The 17,446-nt window shown below is 50.7% G+C and overlaps 8 protein-coding genes across 8 annotated transcripts; 3 read left to right on the forward strand and 5 right to left on the reverse strand.

Annotated features, from left to right (window-relative positions):
• Positions 1-774: 774 nt before the first annotated feature.
• Positions 775-1,381, forward strand: N7506_008751 (uncharacterized protein; the record flags this gene model as incomplete). The annotated part of the gene is made up of 2 exons (XM_056958044.1): positions 775-1,108; positions 1,191-1,381. 2 exons carry the CDS (start codon positions 775-777, stop codon positions 1,379-1,381), a joined length of 525 nt encoding a protein of 174 aa, XP_056807434.1.
• A 723-nt stretch (positions 1,382-2,104) lies between these two features.
• On the reverse strand, positions 2,105-3,076 carry N7506_008752 (uncharacterized protein; the record flags this gene model as incomplete). The annotated part of the gene is made up of 1 exon (XM_056958045.1): positions 2,105-3,076. The coding sequence occupies one exon, from the start codon at positions 3,074-3,076 to the stop codon at positions 2,105-2,107; it is 972 nt and encodes a 323-aa protein (XP_056807435.1).
• A 2,689-nt stretch (positions 3,077-5,765) lies between these two features.
• N7506_008753 (putative cyclin-dependent protein kinase complex component) lies at positions 5,766-7,134 on the reverse strand (the record flags this gene model as incomplete). The annotated part of the gene is made up of 2 exons (XM_056958046.1): positions 5,766-6,047; positions 6,103-7,134. The coding sequence occupies 2 exons, from the start codon at positions 7,132-7,134 to the stop codon at positions 5,766-5,768; spliced, it is 1,314 nt and encodes a 437-aa protein (XP_056807436.1).
• Positions 7,135-7,990: 856 nt separating this feature from the next.
• pre3 (proteasome core particle subunit beta 1) lies at positions 7,991-8,939 on the reverse strand (the record flags this gene model as incomplete). Its single annotated transcript, XM_056958047.1, has 5 exons — positions 7,991-8,315; positions 8,367-8,642; positions 8,706-8,720; positions 8,805-8,850; positions 8,900-8,939. The coding sequence occupies 5 exons, from the start codon at positions 8,937-8,939 to the stop codon at positions 7,991-7,993; spliced, it is 702 nt and encodes a 233-aa protein (XP_056807437.1).
• A 312-nt stretch (positions 8,940-9,251) lies between these two features.
• N7506_008755 (alpha/beta hydrolase) lies at positions 9,252-10,341 on the forward strand (the record flags this gene model as incomplete). Its single annotated transcript, XM_056958048.1, has 4 exons — positions 9,252-9,388; positions 9,442-9,954; positions 10,007-10,132; positions 10,182-10,341. 4 exons carry the CDS (start codon positions 9,252-9,254, stop codon positions 10,339-10,341), a joined length of 936 nt encoding a protein of 311 aa, XP_056807438.1.
• A 1,208-nt stretch (positions 10,342-11,549) lies between these two features.
• On the reverse strand, positions 11,550-12,624 carry N7506_008756 (ATP11 family protein; the record flags this gene model as incomplete). Its single annotated transcript, XM_056958049.1, has 2 exons — positions 11,550-12,399; positions 12,452-12,624. 2 exons carry the CDS (start codon positions 12,622-12,624, stop codon positions 11,550-11,552), a joined length of 1,023 nt encoding a protein of 340 aa, XP_056807439.1.
• A 405-nt stretch (positions 12,625-13,029) lies between these two features.
• Positions 13,030-13,401, forward strand: N7506_008757 (uncharacterized protein; the record flags this gene model as incomplete). The annotated part of the gene is made up of 1 exon (XM_056958050.1): positions 13,030-13,401. The coding sequence occupies one exon, from the start codon at positions 13,030-13,032 to the stop codon at positions 13,399-13,401; it is 372 nt and encodes a 123-aa protein (XP_056807440.1).
• A 266-nt stretch (positions 13,402-13,667) lies between these two features.
• On the reverse strand, positions 13,668-17,165 carry N7506_008758 (putative NF-X1 finger transcription factor; the record flags this gene model as incomplete). Its single annotated transcript, XM_056958051.1, has 1 exon — positions 13,668-17,165. One exon carries the CDS (start codon positions 17,163-17,165, stop codon positions 13,668-13,670), a length of 3,498 nt encoding a protein of 1,165 aa, XP_056807441.1.
• Between the last annotated feature and the right edge of the window lie 281 nt (positions 17,166-17,446).

The following is a 17,446-nucleotide window of genomic DNA, read 5'->3' on the forward strand; positions in this document are numbered from 1 at the left end:
AGTCAAGATCAGAGGAAATAAAAAGGCAGTCAGATTCAGTTGATCTTCTGAAGACATGGACCAAGTGTACGTAAAGACTCAGATCCTACCAATCAAAAACCAAGGACTTTACATCATGATCCTGTCGAGTATTCCAACTTCCCAAGAGCCTGAATTCTCTTCTCAAGTCAAGCATATCTGAGCCCTAGCTTCCCCCTCTCCGTGCGCCTCGCATTGCGAAGACACACGATGAGGGGAAAGGAAGGCATGAGAGTCTGGTACCATGTGTTAGTGCTAACACAACCGATCCAAAAGAAAGAAGAGCATACCTCCTTCGCCGCAAAGGCAGCCACCATACGTTCTGCTGACTTCCAAACCTTCACAGACAGAATCGTGGAGACCCCCTCCTGCCCCCCCAGAGCTTTTGCGATTAGTTCGTTCTATCCACAAGGAGCTATGAATAGACAATTATTCACCTTTTTTGGAAAAGAAAACGCCACCACCACGTCTGGTCGCAGACGTGACCCCTTCCTTCTTCAGGAGCTCTGATGCCTTCCACGATTCACAAACAGAGACCCCTCCGACGGAAAACGACTGTGATAGATAAGCAGCTACAAGGTTGTCAGCTTATATGAGACGAAATATCAATGATGACTGACCGTCGTGATCACCAACCCAAGCCACCACGACGTCTGGTCGCAGACGCCACCCCTTCTTCAGGAGCTCTGATGCCTTCCGCAATTCACAAACAGAGACTCCATATATCGAGATCTACTCTGTTATTGCTGATTAGTCATGGTGAGGTTGAGTATCCATGATATACTGACCGTCGTGATCACAAACCCAGCCACCACGACGTCTGGTCGCAGACGCCACCCCTTCTTCAGGAGCTCTGATGCCTTCCGCAATTCACAAACAGAGACCCCTCCGACGGAAAACGACTGTGATAGATTAGCAGCTAAAAGTTTGTTAGCCTATATGCGACGAAGTTTCGATGATATACTGACCGTCGTGATCACAAACCTAGCCACCACGACGTCTGATCGCAGACGTCACCCCTTCTCCGGGAGCTCTGATGCCTTCCGCAATTCACAAACAGAAACTCCTCCGATCGAAATGACTGTGATAGGTCAGCAGCTAAAACGTTCGTAAGCTCATATAAGACCCGGAAGTATACATGATGTACTAACCATATTAACCATGAAACCCAGCCACCACGACGTCTGACCGCAAACGTGACCCCTTCTTCAGGAGCTCTGATGCCTTCCACGATTCACAAACAGAGACTCCTCCGATCGAAACGGCTATGGGGATGTTAGTCAAGACAAGATTGAGAATCAACAATATACTGACCGTCATGATCACCAGATCAGGCTACCACCACGTCTGGCCGCAGACGTGACCCCTTCTTCAGGAGCTCTGATGCCTTCCACGATTCACAAACAGAGACTCCTCCGATCGAAACGGCTATGGGGATGTCAGTCAAGACAAGATTGAGAATCAACAATATACTGACCGTCATGATCACCAGATCAGGCTACCACCACGTCTGGCCGCAGACGTGACCCCTTCTTCAGGAGCTCTGATGCCTTCCACAGTTCACAAACAGAGACTCCTCCGATCGAAATTGGCTGTGATGTTGTTAGTTAGTCAAAGGGAGGCCGAGCATCGATATGGTGCATAACTAACCATCGCCAATATAACATCGAGCCACCACAACGTCTGGCCTGCCTTCCACGCGTCACAGGCGGACGTTACCCATCCCCCAGAGGCTCTGGATCCTTGAAAACAGACCTCCTCAGAATCCAACTTTGGCAGGCTGTCATGGATTCGAGGTATAGATCATTCCCAATGGCACCCCGAGCCAACGGCAAAGGCAAACAAAAAAAAAAAAAAAAAAAAAGAATCAAAACAAAAAGGACGAATCAAACAGGATTTTTTTTGGGGTTTTCGGGGGTTTTCAACACAAGCACACCAGCACCAAAACGCAAGAACGCCAAAACGCCATGAACACCAAGTACAATACATAAAAAGAATGCCAATGCCGTGCCGGGAAAGCCGGGGATATGAATCTTCCCTGCCCGCCTACGAAAGGCGCACATCAGGGAGCTCGAAAATATGGATCTTATCTGCCCGCCCGCGAAGGGCGTACATCAGACAAGGCAGAATATGACCTAGGGAGCCGACGAGACGAATCGCCCTGCCCGCCCACGGGAGGCGCACACCAGGGAGAGGGACGTCGGGGGGTCTCTTTCTGAAAAGCCATATAGACAACCAAGGCCAAAAGAAGGATGTCCCAGATGCCGGGGAAGCAGAAGCCGAGAAGAACCAGGATGAGGAAGAGGAGTTGAATCAGGATCGGTGAAACACCAGCTGAGAAGGCATCAACAACCTCAGACATCGAGGTCTTTGGGGGACAACGGACGACTGAAACCTGAGAAGGCAGTGCAGGCACAGATTGCAACTTGCTGGGTGCAAGAACACGCTGTGGTGCAAAGCCAACAGGTTTTGGCATCGGGGGACGGACACTCAAGAACTGCGAAGCCCGGAGACCGCCAGTCCGGAAGCTGTGAGCTAGGACTTGTCGTTGCTTGCTGGGTGCAAACACAGACATGGGTGAGCGGTGAGGAGTGATCGGGGTACTCTTTAACAGCAAGGAACGTCGCATGGCGATCGATGCAACAGCGGGGGACATGGCGGACCACGAACTACCCAAGGCGCGAGCATCAAATCGCGGAGAGGGTTGGTGAACCACTCGTTTCTTGGCTTGACGACGTTTCTTCTTGCGTGTTTTACGCGGGGGTCCTTCTCGAGCGGGAATTTCGACGAACTGACTGGGACCGAAGCGTACTGACTTCTTCATCGCACCCGAGGGTGGTGAAAAGGCAGTGGGGACACTATCGGACCGGACCTTCAGACAAGATCGAAGCGGGGTGACCTTCGCCTGGGAATGCGCTGTGACAGGGCGCCCAAGAATGGCGGAGGACGAAGAAGAGGGCAAAGCCCGGTTCCAGGAATGCATCGTGACGGGATGTCCTGGGGGAGGAGGGGGGAGAGGCACACGAGGCCGACGGAAGAAGTATGCCAGAGAGCGCATCTTGTTAGGATGGTCTCTACAAACAGGGGAAAAAGAGGGGAAAGGCACCAAGGAGACAAAAGGGGAAACAGAAGGCTTGACAGCAGTCAGAGTACGAAGAGAATGTCACAGTCAGGGTAGTCAAAAGCAGAGCAGATGAAAACAAGCCAGTGGCATGGGGAGAAAGGAAAGGAAGAAAGAGAAAAGGAAGAGGGAGGATATAAATAATAACAACATGCGCCATGGCAACGCCCAATTCAACGGAGGAAGGCACGCGTTCAAGTTGTAACTGCCCAGTTGAGGCAATCACGGAAAGGGCAGGTACGAATAGTGGCATGACAACACCCAACGCAGGAAGGTGCCGGCTCAATTTGGTCAGCAATTAGGGCTAACTACCCGGGCTCCTGGAGGTGTCCCTCCCACCCCTACACAAAGCTAGTACACCTGTAGCCGCATAGCATATCTGCCACAATGCGTATAAGGAAGTTGATAATCAATCCAGATTGGTAAAGAAAGTCAATCTAAGAAAAGCCCACGAAGAAGCCTTTGCGGAAGGACAGCGAGTATATAGAGCTTGCCCTCACTTTGATGAGCCGCGAGACAAATTGAAGTGAAACAACGAACATAAGAGCTTATGGTAGTGCAGAGCTTATGGTAGTGCGCAGCTTACCCGCAAGTAATAACTGATCACTCAATTTGGCTACGCCGGGTCACTTATGATAACTTCTTATCCTGACTTTCGAGATGCCTGGCCCCGAATTTGGAGCTCTCGATATGCGCTACTGGGCTGACTGAAAAAAACATTGGTAGTAAATTTTGATAATGAAAGCTAGCAGGCTTGTAGTCATATTGCTTTCCCTTCAATTTGAGAACAGAGGCCAACAAAACTGGTTTTACCTCCTCAGAACAGCTTCCAAGCCCAGTCAGCCCTATGAAATGGATATTCTGCTTCTGTTCGGCATTTGGTATGTCTGTGTCTAGTTTTAACTGCGTACTTTCCATATAAATAAAGGTATATCCCCTGGGTCTTCTATACCAGGAGTCTTTAGTAACGGACCATAGCCATCTGACATCGATGTATATGTATAGATAGAGCATGCTGGTTGCACCAAATGCTGAGCTTCAGGATATTCTGACTTGCGCCTGGCCACTTAACCTGCACTTTGAGGGTTCATGAGCTTACTAGAGCGAATGGCTAGAGGTTTATTCAGAAAATGCGTTCAAATCAAGAACAGCTATTTGACTCAGCAACTGTTGTAGAATGGCTCGAAGGATTTAATGCAATGCTTTCTACATGCCCATCAACATATGGATTGACTGAAACTTGGTTGACTGGATTGAAAGAACCCGCAACTTGGAAGCAATTCATGCTGCCTCAGAGGATGATCGTCTCTTCGGCATTAAAGCTTCAAGTTATCATCTCTTCTTTCTATTAGGTCTCCTACCATTTCCCCCACATATCCTGTATCTCAACCTATATCAAGTATAAGAGGAGCATTCACAAGAGTATCAAGATGCTTCCTGTTGAGATGTTTGGTTCGTGGGACACCTTCATACACAAGTTCTCACCCACAGGACCTACATACTCTCAACTACGATGCCGGACTTTCAATGATATCGAGATGTAATGGCTTTTTAGAGGGATGAATTTTGACACCCATTGTAGTTTTGACTGTATCTAGGTTTTCGAGGTCCAAAGAGGTTGGACCTGCTGATAAAATACGCACATTCGTGCGAGAATTCCACATAGAAAACCAAATGAACTATCGCTCTGAAGCCGAGGAGTGTTCTCTCCATGCTATTGCACACTTGGGACAGATCACCGTATTGAAAGGACCAAGGATTGCTGGCAACGAAAATGGATCCCAAACGATTGAACAGGCATTTCAAGCCTTGCTTCAGCAGGCAGACCTGTTGGTTCCACCCCAGAACCGGCAGTCATAGAATCTTCATACTAGCGAATGATATGTTGCTCTTATCTATTGATTGGATCTACCTGACTGACAGCACTGGAGACTTGGTCTCTTAGCAAGCCTGCTGTTGAAATACATTCCAAAGAAGAGCATAAGAGGCTTCAGACTTGATATCCAGCGTGTCCCATTGCGGATTCAACATACCCAGGTAGGCCTTGTGAAAGAACACATGAACCAGCCCCAGAGTGACCGGGCGTGTCGTAAGATAGTAGATCGCAACTTCCAAGTCCCATATTCATTCAACAGCATCACAAGCTACGCATAGAATCAACCACGCAAGGATTTGCAAACGAATATATCAAATTAGAAGAAAGTTGGGGCTACCCCTAAAGCAAGAACAAATTGCATCTTTAAACAAACACGCGATGCAAGGAAGCGCCAGCATAACACCGACCCATGACGAGGAATAAGAGACAACACAAACAAGACCAATACCAAGATCCAGTAATTGTTCATGTGGCACGCAGAAAAAGGGGAATAGCTTTAAAGAGACAACCCGATAAGCCCGGCAAGTAACCAAAGTCTATGCAAGTCGTGACATGTAAATGCGCTGAGAGATCCAGTATAGAGGACGAGGGGGAGGGTATGTGACGCCAGACGGAAACCAGAATGGATACATATAGCAAGCAGACGCTCAACGGAATGGAAGCACAAAAATGAGGTAAAAAGAAGAAAATGGCCCGAGGTTGACGCAAATGCATGTGGATCGTGTGCGGAATGACGGTGATCGGAATGCGCTATGGTGGGGTCGGGGTTTGTCCGAATGCCGCGTGCTCATGAGACTTGTCGCGGGATCGCATATACATGGCATCAGAGTATGCATCTGAGGCCGGGTTAATGGCTCGTGGCAGAGTCGCCTGCTGCTGCTGCTGTTGTGCGACGACTTCGCGTGCATAGAACTCTACCAGCATTGTGCCATATGACTCTAGCTCCTCGACGGAGATTGCTAGTCGGAAGTCGTTCAATAAAAGGAACTGGAGTTCCAAATGATTGAGCTCTACCAGAGGAAGGCCTCCAACCTAAAGATGAGTTTCATTAGCATTGGGAAAGAAGAACGAAAAGAAAGTCAAATACCTTTGCATAACGTGAATTGGTGTAGAAAACGTCAGAGAAGAATTTACTCGCGCAGGTCACGCCAGCGATGACCAGTCGGTGAATATTAAAGCTATCAACGACGAAGAAATGAGAGAGGGCCTCGGAGTCAGATTCAGGCGAAAGACCCGCTACGCCAGCGGGAGTTGAGGTATGCGAACCTCGTGAATCGTGTCCAGCGTACCCTGCCGAGGAAGGTGGTGTCGCCATGGGCGAGTTCTGCATCCGATGATCCGACGATTCAGAGGATGGCCCAGAGTCATCCGCCCCATCCCAGCGGTGATGTAAGTGATCTAGCTGTCCACGATTGACCAGCTCGGTCATACGGTCAAAATAGACCAGTAAACTTAAAAAGACCTCGTAGGTCGTGGGGCAATATTTGTGTATGCGAGTCAGATAGCTAAGGATCGTTATGCTGGGGACATTCTTGCCATGGAAGGCGAGAACACTAGTGGCTTGCGGGCTGAGGTTCGAAGTGCCATCGGGAGGAGGGATGTGGCGATGAACATGTTCGTGATGCGTATCGTTGGTCGTGGTGATCCTGGTCAGAAGTCCCGCAACCATCTCGATGATCTCCGTGACCGGCATGGAGCTAATCTCATAGTGTCGATTCTGGGACCCATTTGAAGCAAGTGAGCTCTGTGATCCCACGATGTCTTCACTGGCGAGGCTCTGGATATGGGACAAGCTCTGGACTCGAATGCGGCTCGGTGAATTCGCCTCCGAACCCGGCACAGACTGCATTGACCTATTCGTCGGTTCTAGACGTGGGGAATCTGGCGCAGAGTGAAAGGAAGTCGTAGAATCCGAGTATCCATGTGTCGAGCTCGGAGGAAAGGCATGGGACGTCATGGGAGGCGGGCGAGAGGGAGTGCGCGTCGAAGCTGTGTTGATGTAAGCCGGGATATCATTCGCAGGCCGAGCAGAACCTCCGGACGGCGGGGCAGTAGAGGTGGGGGTGCTCGATCTCGACCGTGAGGACACCGAATCTGAATTGACCGTGCCTCCCAACATGTTGAGATGGGTGCAACTCGTATTCCCTGGGGGGTTTCTGATTTTCTGCGGGTCAGCAAGGCGGTCGCAATGCGGGCATAGCGGACTTTGCCACTATACACAGAACAGGGAAGAGTCGGGATTTCCAGGCACAAGTCAAGGAGGGGTCGCATACGATTACCAAGTACCAAGTCACTAGGCTAGACTGCAGGAAAGGCAGTACAATTGTCTTTGAGGGGGATCAGCGAGTAACGATCAAATCCATGACCAGAACAAGGAAAGGAACGCGTCAGATAGAAAGGTGAAACAGGTCTTCTTCAGACTCCACAAAACACACTGTATAGACAGAGTACGGAGTAAAGCAGAAGGATCTCTCAAATGAAAGACGGTGTAGACAGTCCAGAAGGTGCCGATGGACGAATGATACCGCGTGCTGAGCGCCCGTGCCGGGAGTGAGCATTGGGTCTTTTTATACGAAGCCTTCAACTGGATGAGTTTATATTGATTTCCCCGATATCTCGGGCCACTTGCATATATGATACATGCCCCTTCCGAAGTACGGAGTAGATACTTCGGTGTTATATGACATGTTGCTTATGCATATGGAGTACCCTATGTGCTGTTTACTCAATGATGTCAGTGCACACTGAGCACTCCAGACATATACCAGACCAATCCAGACCAATAAGCTCATCTCACTGCTTCCAATCATTCGCCTTTGAAACGCTTCTCGCCCAGCTTGACGTGAGACTGATCCTACAAAACGACTCAATACCCAAAGCCACTAACGCAACGAAAACATCAAATATCAAAGCCACAGAGCACTGGGATCATGAAACCATTTCATTCGGAGTTCGACGCAATATTAGAAAACTTATTAATTCGTCACACCCGGCCCAGTGTAACCGTTGTCGGGCAGATAGAGATGTCTCACGGCGCCCTGTTTGGTGAGCACCACAAGACGAATGACACCACCGGAGCTACCGTCCCATTTGATTGCCTCTTGCAGAGCGCTCCGCACAAAGTCGATACCCTCTTGCTCCGTCATCTGCTCCCGCCAGTGGGCATCGGTATAACCGTAGATGTAGGTCGACCCAGAACCACCGATGGCGAATGACTGCTTGTGAAGGGATCCTCCCAAAGGTATCGAGTAAACCTGACCACCGTGTCGTGGGTCCCAACCGGCGAGAATAATACCGGCACTAGAATGAGATCAGTACGAGCCAACATCCCCCAAAGACAGAAGTACCAACCTCAGAGCGTCCTTGTTCTCATAACACAATTCCTGGAAGAGCGAGGCGGCCACCTGAGTGGTGGGGGCCTCAGCGTTCGTTACGCCGTACATGTTGAGGTGGTAGGAGACAATGTCGGCCACGGCCTGAGTGTCGGCAGCTGAGCCTGATCGGCAGCACCAGATGGTGTCATGCACCTGTGTCAATTTGTCGGTGACTCGGTTGGCGATGTAAGCACCGGTGGTTGTGCGGCTATCGGCGCCAAGGATGACACCGTCTTTGAAGTTGATTGCCATGCTGGTATAAAGTTAATGGGATGCTCGGAGATGATTGTAGTTCGAGAGCTTCGGCTCAACTCACATCGAGGTACCCAAGCTAGACGGAGAACGCAAGATCAGCAAGTGTTGGAATAGCTTTGAAGCTTTGAAGCTTCAGGATATCAATGGGATTCATGCTTACTTGACCTCGCCGGACTTCAGGTGGTTCATGTCAACGTGAATGCCATCTGGAGATGTTAGCTAGGTGCTGTCGGGCCGGATGACGATAGCTCTCACCTTCACCAAGCATTCCTGATGGGCCGTGAGAAGAAACCATTGTGTGATGATATTGAGATGTCGTGAAGCTTCAATCAAAAACAATAGAACAGATAATGCGGCAAGGAAGAAGTTGAAGGTAAGGGAGGGTAGTGATGCTATCATGAAGGCAGAAGCTCATAACGCGGCAGGGCGGTGAGGGGAGGCTTTGGACTTATCGCGACAAACTCCTGAAATAGTGACTTGTCTACCCTGGGGTTGTTCCCTGTTACTTTTTACCTGTATCTCTGGCATTGACTTTAACTTGTTCACTAATTCTGAAAATACCACACATTCTCTCTGATTCTTCCATTTACTCTTCACTAAGCTCGCCATGTCCGAATCTCCTCCGCCTCCGTCCTGGAGCATCAGCAATATGGCAAACAGTGCCGCGCAGTTCATGCGACTACCCGTTTTGGCCTCTTCTGGCCTGGCTGTGGTTGCAAGTGGACTGCTATATTTCAAGCAAAAGTATGCTTCGGAATTCTAGACTGGTTATCAACTGGGGCTAACATTTTCCCTAGTGAACTAATCTACCCCCGCAACGTCCCAGTGGATGCACGTACAAATGTCCCCAGTCCTCGCCAATTCGGTATTACCGACTTTGAAGATCTGCAGATTCCCACTCCCGACGGCGAGTCCTTGCATGCGCTTTTCTTGCGACAGCGACCTGGCCGATTTGCTCGTAATGTGACTGTATTGATGTTCCACGGCAATGCTGGCAACATCGGTCACCGTGTTCCTATTGCCAAAGCTGTACAGGACACGCTTCAGTGTAATGTTTTCCTCTTGGAATATCGTGGATATGGGATGTCAACCGGCACACCAGACGAGGCAGGCCTCAAGATTGATGCGCAGACTGGCCTTGATTACCTGCGCCAACGCACCGAGACAAGAGATACCGAAATCATCGTCTATGGCCAAAGTCTCGGCGGTGCGGTGGCCATCAATCTTGTCGCGAATAATGAGGCGCAAGGAGATATCAGTGGATTGATCTTGGAGAACACTTTCCTTAGCATTCGCAAATTGATCCCAAAGTACGTGTCTTGAAGCCTTGAGCTTCCGAGAAAAATGCTAATGTGCTGCCAGTGTGTTCCCTCCGGCCCGCTATCTGGCGCGCCTCTGCCATCAATATTGGATCAGCGAAGACGTGCTGCCCAAAATTGTGAAGACACCCGTTCTTTTCTTAAGTGGACTCAAGGATGAGCTTGTCCCGTAAGTCTGGAGAACCTCCGCTTCAAATTCTTAGCTAAAATCTCCACAGTCCCTCCAACATGGCCCAATTATTTGCCGTCTGCAAGTCCGAGTCCAAGACCTGGCGCACACTGCCCAATGGTGGCCATAATGACTCCGTTGCTGAGCCGGGCTATTTCGAGCACATCCACTCTTTTGTCACGGAAGAAGTGCTGGGACAGAAAAATTAAGCCAAAGTCACCTTTGCATATCGTGAGACGAGTGTTTGGTATTGGCTAATCGGCATTATCATCACGATTCTCACCCAAACTTTTTATTCTACGACCAAGAAGTGCAACTACTTACTTGGCCCTAATGCTGGCCTTACCGAAATGCCAATATGGACCTCTGGCTTTGGCCCTTGCAACACAAGAGGCAATCGACACTGTCAATCATGACCATGATACCCTTTGCCACGCGATCAAGACATAAAATTTACATTGTGTCCGCTGTATAATAAGCTGCCCCCAGCAACGCAATGAGCAGATGCACTGACTTATCCCCTTAGCCTAGAAGTGCTTGGGCGAAGAACCTCGCATTCAGAGTGGCCATTCTTCTTGTTAACATTTATTTGCCATCACTTTTTCTGGCATCATCCAACCTCCGGCGGGTGAGCTATGGCTCAGCACTGAGCGCCAGATGTGTATCTTTCCCCAATTAGTTTGCTATTTCCCCTTTCTTTGGCCCTGCTCCTCTGCGCATTTATCAAACACGAGATTCTCGAAATATGAGCTCGCAATACAACACCCTAATTAGTTTCTGTTTCTGTTTCTTTTTCCCGCCCTCAGAATCCACGCAAGTAAAGCCAAAAGGTCCCGATTTAAGCACGACCTGCTCGAGGCTCCACCAGAGCGACTTCGAATCTGCTGACACAAGATCAAGACTTTGGCCGGGGTTAGCTTGTATCACTTAATTCGAGGCGACAGCCACAAGTCCATCAGTACTAGGTAGTGGCAGCAAATAAAGAAAAATGCCAGCACGTCCCAACTTCGAAGTACCGCAGCTCCGTTTGTTCCCAGTATTTATCGACTGGTGACCACCAGACCACAATGAATATCTCAATCGACCGGCCCTTGACAGTCCAGACAGAAAAATGATAGATTGGTGTCAGCCAACGTTCGGGCTCTTCCCACAGTGTGTACGCATTGGCTTAACCAGATAACACGTTATCGATGTGTGTGATGAAGCATGAGATGCATTGTCCTTTGGACGGTTGTGAGAGTTTTGGTACATATCACGAGTTATTCATCTCATTTGATGTACATACACTAGAGGCTTCCAAGGTTTTTGTGGTGGACATGTTTCATTGTCAAGACGAAACCATCTAATTTAGAAATCTAAGATGACAATTGATACAAAAAGGTGAGATACATATAATACAGGTGACAAAGTCAATAATCTACTGGAGTCGCTCAGACTCTTCCAGCAGCTCCTCAACCTTGAAGTTCTCAACATCACCCCGAGTGAACATACGAACAAGCTCACTCTTGCGACCACTGGCCTGGCCCTCAAAGTCATAGAAGCGCTGCACACAGCTAACCAACCAAGTTGCCTCAGGCGCCGAGACACCACCGTCAGGGACGATCTGACCATGCATGAGAACAAGACCCTTGTCATCAGCCAGATCCAAGTGGTGAGTGACAGTAGTGTGGGGTTGAGCAAAAGAACCATGCATCTTATAGGCGCCCAAGTTGGTGAAGATCACAGTGGAAGCATGGGTGTTGGAGGGTGATGGGGTCGAACCCTCCGCAGGCGGGTGAAACGCCCACTGCAGGAAGTGAATGTCCGCAGCAGTACCAGTCGCGCCCTCGGGTGTTTGCTCAGCTTCCTCGGGGGTTTGGGGTCGGGGAAGAGGGAGGATGAACTGTGGGTTCTGGCGCGCGGCCGCGATGATGCGCTTGTATGTGTCAAGGGGAATTACGGCAGAGATGGCGTGACCATTATCTGCGTGGCGCAGACGCCAGAGAGCCTCAATCTCCTTGGCTGGGAGCTCGCGGATCTTCTCGACGTCCAAGTATGTACTGAGAGGTTTGACGGGGCTGGAGTCGCCGGAGACAGAGCGTGCGACCTTCGCGGTCCTTGAATCTTGAGGGGGAGGAGGGGGCTGGAATGCCTTGGGAGTGCTTTTGGCGGCATTGGGTGTAGGGGCGCTGGGCTCCGGGGTTGCGACAGTGGATGCTTTGCGGCGGAGGTCTGCAATCTTCTCGTCGTATGCCTCCTTCAATGATTCGACTGAGTCATGTCCCTCTCTGAGCCAGTATGTTAGCTAGTGGAATTGTAACTGCATCAACATAGACATACTCTTTGGCCTTCTGGTCCAGCTTGGCCCGATACTTGTCCAGGACATATTTGGGGTCATGGTGCGAGGCCAGGAAGCGCACATCGTGAACCTGTGCCCACCTGCGCTGCTGATTGCGCAACAGGCCGCTTTGGGCACGTAGAGCAGATTGGAAACCCTGTAGTCGGAATGGCATTTTGAGTCTGGGGAATCAAATCGACAATCGCCGATTCAAATCAAAAAGATTGGATGACATAGCTGCTGATGTAATAAAGCCGGGGCCACTTTTAATGGACTCACCAAAACACCGCGTGCTCTCCCAGTTGTATCTATAATCTTGACATGTATCTTAGATATGGGATATTTAGGGTCTCGGTACGGAGTAGTTTTGGTTCTCTAATCATCGCGCGATGAATCTTTTGGAGTTTTATTGCATGCATTTGTCAATACCCCGCGCCACCTGACCGAGCCTCTGGGATTCAGAATGAACTATAAAACCTACCATTGTAACAAGTCGTAGATCCCCTCTTACCCCTCAACCACAACCTAAACACCTTCACAACCTTCAATCTCACTCTACAAAGCTGCAACCAGCACAGCTATGTCGTTCTCCCAGAAAGAATTCACCACTCCACCACTACACCCAGCAGTTGGCACGCCCCCGGGCTCCAAGTCCGCATTGCCATGGTACTCGATCGCACCAGGTGTATGGGAATTTCTACTGAACGGCAATACGCAAGAGAAAGCTGTCTTGCAATGGTGGGAGCCCAATGCCATCTCACAACAGTCTGAGCAAATAACACACACCTATGTCGAAGAGGTGTGCACGCTGCGCGGCGGATTGGAGGATCTGTCGCTTGGGCAGTCATGGGGCATCGGTGCCTATGCCTACAGACATCCTGGAATGAAGCATGGACCCTACAGGGCTACCAACGAGGGGTGCTTGCAGTTTGTGAAGATCATACCGGAGTAGTAGAAGTTCCACGCGGGTTCACGTCGAAATGGTCTAGCTTTTGGTTCACGATTGACGATCTGATGATTTTGGGGTTGCTTCATCAATGTTTCTAATTTTTTGATTTGCTGCAATGATAATTTACAACGTGTGCTTGTATGCTTTTCTTTTCATGCGAATATGGAGCAATTCCAGTGTCCATGCAAAATTTCGTGCAAACATAGGGAGAAATGTTCATTGAAGTCTTTGCCATCCAAGTCATCAATCATCAAGTCCAATACAGGAGCTTAAACTTCGACGTCGTTTGCAGTAGCTTCAGCCTCAGCAGGCTGAGCCTCTGCCTGGACCTCTGCCTCGGGCTCAAGTTCGGTTTCGGTTCCCACCAGGTCCACAGGGTCCTCAGAGTCCCCAGGAACTGTCTGGTCCGGAACCTGATCACCTTCCATCTTCTTCTCTTCTTCCTGCTTCTCTTGAATTTCTTCAGCATCCTGAGCATCCTCCCAATTATCAACAACCTCATCAGCAGGGGTCTTTGCACGCAGAGACTTGCCAGCCCCAACACCTGAACGAAGAACGAGACGTTCCTTCTTGGCTCCTTCGCCATCGAGAGCAGCATAGATAGACTTGCTGACCCAAGGGCTTTGAACGGGTGTACCACTCCTCGTGCTGGCACCGCTTCCGCCTCGACTCTTAGAAGCAACCTGGGCCCAACCACCGTCTCCACTGCTGGCCTGGGCTTTGGTGGCTTCGCGTACAGCCTTTGCTTCAATGGCAGCGACACGACGGGCCTCTGCTTCTTTTGAACGCTCGCGCTCGCGCAGCTTGACGCATTCGCGCACGCTCATGCCGCCAATACCGATTGACGAGCCAGCCCCCGTGCCGAAGCGCGGCGGGTTCCAGACAACAGGCTTTAAGACAAAGACATGTCTGTGTGGTTCAGGGTCGTGACTTTCTGTTACGAAGCCCCAGTCTGCGGCGAGGGAGTGGGCAAATGCGCGGAGGGTAGGCTTGGCGGGTTGGAAGCGGAAAGAGCGGGTGGACTTGTCTGCCGTTGCAAGAGAATGCAGACTGGCTTCAATGCTTTGCAAAGTTGAGAGAGGTGCAGATGCTGCCAGTTTGATGTACTGGTTGAGAGTTTCCTCCGAATAGGGAAGGTTCTCGGCTGTGATGGTCTGCATTGTGGTCGTTGGATTGATATCAACACCGAGCGCACCTGCCAGGGTGCGATTGCGTTCTAGGCGAGTACATTCGTCGTCGCAGACCAACGAAGTCAGGTCCGGTGTGCGCTGGGGTGACTGGACCTGGCCCTTTACTGTGACAGCCTTGGCGGCATTGCAGCGTCTTTCTTGACGCAGTCGTCCACAGCCACATGTCACCGCAAGCTTGGACGAACATGGGGTCTTCTCGGGGCATGCGTAAGGGGCGTGACATTGCTCTGTGCAAGGATGACCACAGATAGACTTGTTCTTTCCACAAGCCTGAGTGCAAGGCTTGGTTGCGTCCTCGCAGTCCTCCGGACGATGACAATCTTTCCGGCAGAAATGAGAGCCGCATTTGAGCTTTTGTCCACAGACCTGTCCACAGCGTGCGTCGGCTAGCCAGCAAGGAACGTTCTTCAATACACGTTTACCGCACAAACACGGCTTCTCTGTCAAGAAAGGACACTTAGGGCAGTTCTCTTCATCCGTGTGACAAGTATGCGCGGGTTGAGGATGGCCACATCGCTTGGGACGCTCGCATGGGAAACTACAAGAAGGTGGCTTTGCGCCACATGGCTGGGGAGGGTAGAGAACAGATCTTCCGCAATTACACGAGATCTCTTCGAATACTGCCTCCCTGCAAGTATTGCAGGCACCCTTGTGACAAAGCTCTGGACATGTGTGTCTTCCGCATTTCAGCATCCGACCACATATACGAGTGCAGATGTGCTCTGCTTCGATGTCTTCCTCGGCGGGGCGCAGATGAGGTCTGAGCTTACGACGCGCAGCCTGGCGTTCGTTCGCCCGTTGTTCTCCTGGGCAGCATCGATCAGTGCAGGTGTGACGACCGCAATGTAAAGTCGCCTTGCACTGGCGCGGACACATGGGAGGCTCGTTATGGCCTTGATGACAAATAGTTGAATTATCAGTACGACCGCATTGGCACTTGATGCGAACCTGGCGCAAACAAGCGCCACAGGGCCCGGTGTGACACAATTTATCGCAAGGGTGACCACATGGCAGACTCTTGCCACATGGCTTCTGACAGTTGAGAATTGGGTCTTCACAAGAGGTTCGCGGAGTGTACCCCGGGATCTCAGACAGCGGCGTCTTTCCACAGGCGCAATCCAATACCACGTCTGGTGATCGTGGACAGTGAGCAGGGTGTGAGTCTTGAGGGTGACAGTCCTTCCGGCATGAATGTTTGCCGCAGTCTAGAGGGCGGTTGCAAGTCTCCCCGCAACCAAAGCAGCCGGTCCATTCTTCGTCAGAGCCATCCTCATGAATGACTCGACTATCTTTCTCGTCATCCTTGGACTTGCATGACATCTCTGTCTGCATTTTTCCACAATAGCAACGAGCCTCGATGTCGACTTCACAGCCTCCACACAAACCCTCATGACAGGGCAGCGGACAGGTATGTTCTCCACAAGGGAGAAGTTCGCCACAAATCTCACCACAACTCCAGCCATTTTCATAATCGGTATCTTGACATCGTTTTGTCGACGAGTTCAAACCACAGAAGCAATCCTGCGTAGGTCCCATGGCAGTACAAGGAGCACATGGACCGGCATGACAAGTCGTATCACAAGGATGGGGACATCCCTTACGCGGTCTCGAGCAAGTCTGACCACAAGAGTGTGGCGGCAACCCAGGCAGCGGTCTAGGATCGACTTCCTTCTCACACCAACAAGAGTAATTGGAAGGGAAGTTCTCATGCGAAAGATTGCAGCCCGGACAACGCCAAGCACGCGGAGTGGAACTACCCTGCCCGTCCTCCTGGGCCGAAGCCCTCTGGGCAGAAGCACCTTCGTTCTTGGACCATTTCTTCACACAACTCAAATGGAAGACTGTCCAGCAAAGTTCACATGACCAAACACGAGATCTGCGACCTAGCTCGCTGCAGCAGATGGGACATTCGTATAGATTATGGGAGATATCTTCGTGGATTCGGGTTGCCAGGTCGGCCGCAGTGGACTTCGTTGTAACCTTCGGTGGTTGCGGCGGTGCCCTGGGTTGTCTAGCTTTCCCTTTCCCTTTCGCAGATGGCGCCGATTCGGAATGTGGATGGCGGGGAGCATCAGAGGGAGGCATGCCTGGTACAAAAGCCGGCACATCTGCTCTTAAAGCATTATCGTTATGGTGCCCCACCCCATCCAATGCTGTATCACCCGACGGCTCAGGCCGCGTCAATTGAGCCTCAAAACCCCGCGCTCTCATACCGCGGGATCGCACCTCAGGCCGTGGATTTTGTCCTTCAGTTCCTTCATTTGCTTCATTTGAGCCTTGACCTCTCCGCGGGGTTCCATTGTTGCGCTGTCTCCTCCCTCTTCCTTCTCTGGTTCTTCCACCTCTCTGAGAGCGCTGGTCATTGTGTTGATCAGACTGAGGGGTTGTATTCGGGGATGGCTGAGGGTGTGTTGGCTGCAATTGCGCAGCGGCTGGGTTCTGAGGTTCGCTCGTAGTAGCAGGTCTTTGTTGCTGCGCATCGCGATTCGCAGGACCCCGCCCTCGGCGTCTCGGCCTTGATGAACGTGGGGGTCGTGATCCGCTTGGGGCAGCGGTATCTGGGAGGGGCGCTGACATATTCGTGGGTGCCGATGAAGGTTGTATGAACACTTTTGGTGTGCTCATACACTTGCGCTCTATTTTGTGCTTCTTTGGGTGGTGCTGATAAAAAGGCGATGGGTAACTGAATGAGTTCGGCTAAACAAAGTTGAAAAGATGCAAAAACGAAGAGTATAACGCAGAGGCAGAGATCTGATCAACAAAACACAATACCAAGGCGATATAGCCTGCTAGAAAAATTGGACAAGGATTGGATGGCAACCAAACGAACTATCTAGAAAACGATAAAAGCTCTCACG

This window comes from Penicillium brevicompactum (genome assembly GCF_028827555.1).
Source record: "Penicillium brevicompactum strain IBT 35665 chromosome Unknown utg000006l_segment0_segment0, whole genome shotgun sequence".
NCBI classification, from domain to species: domain Eukaryota; kingdom Fungi; phylum Ascomycota; class Eurotiomycetes; order Eurotiales; family Aspergillaceae; genus Penicillium; species Penicillium brevicompactum.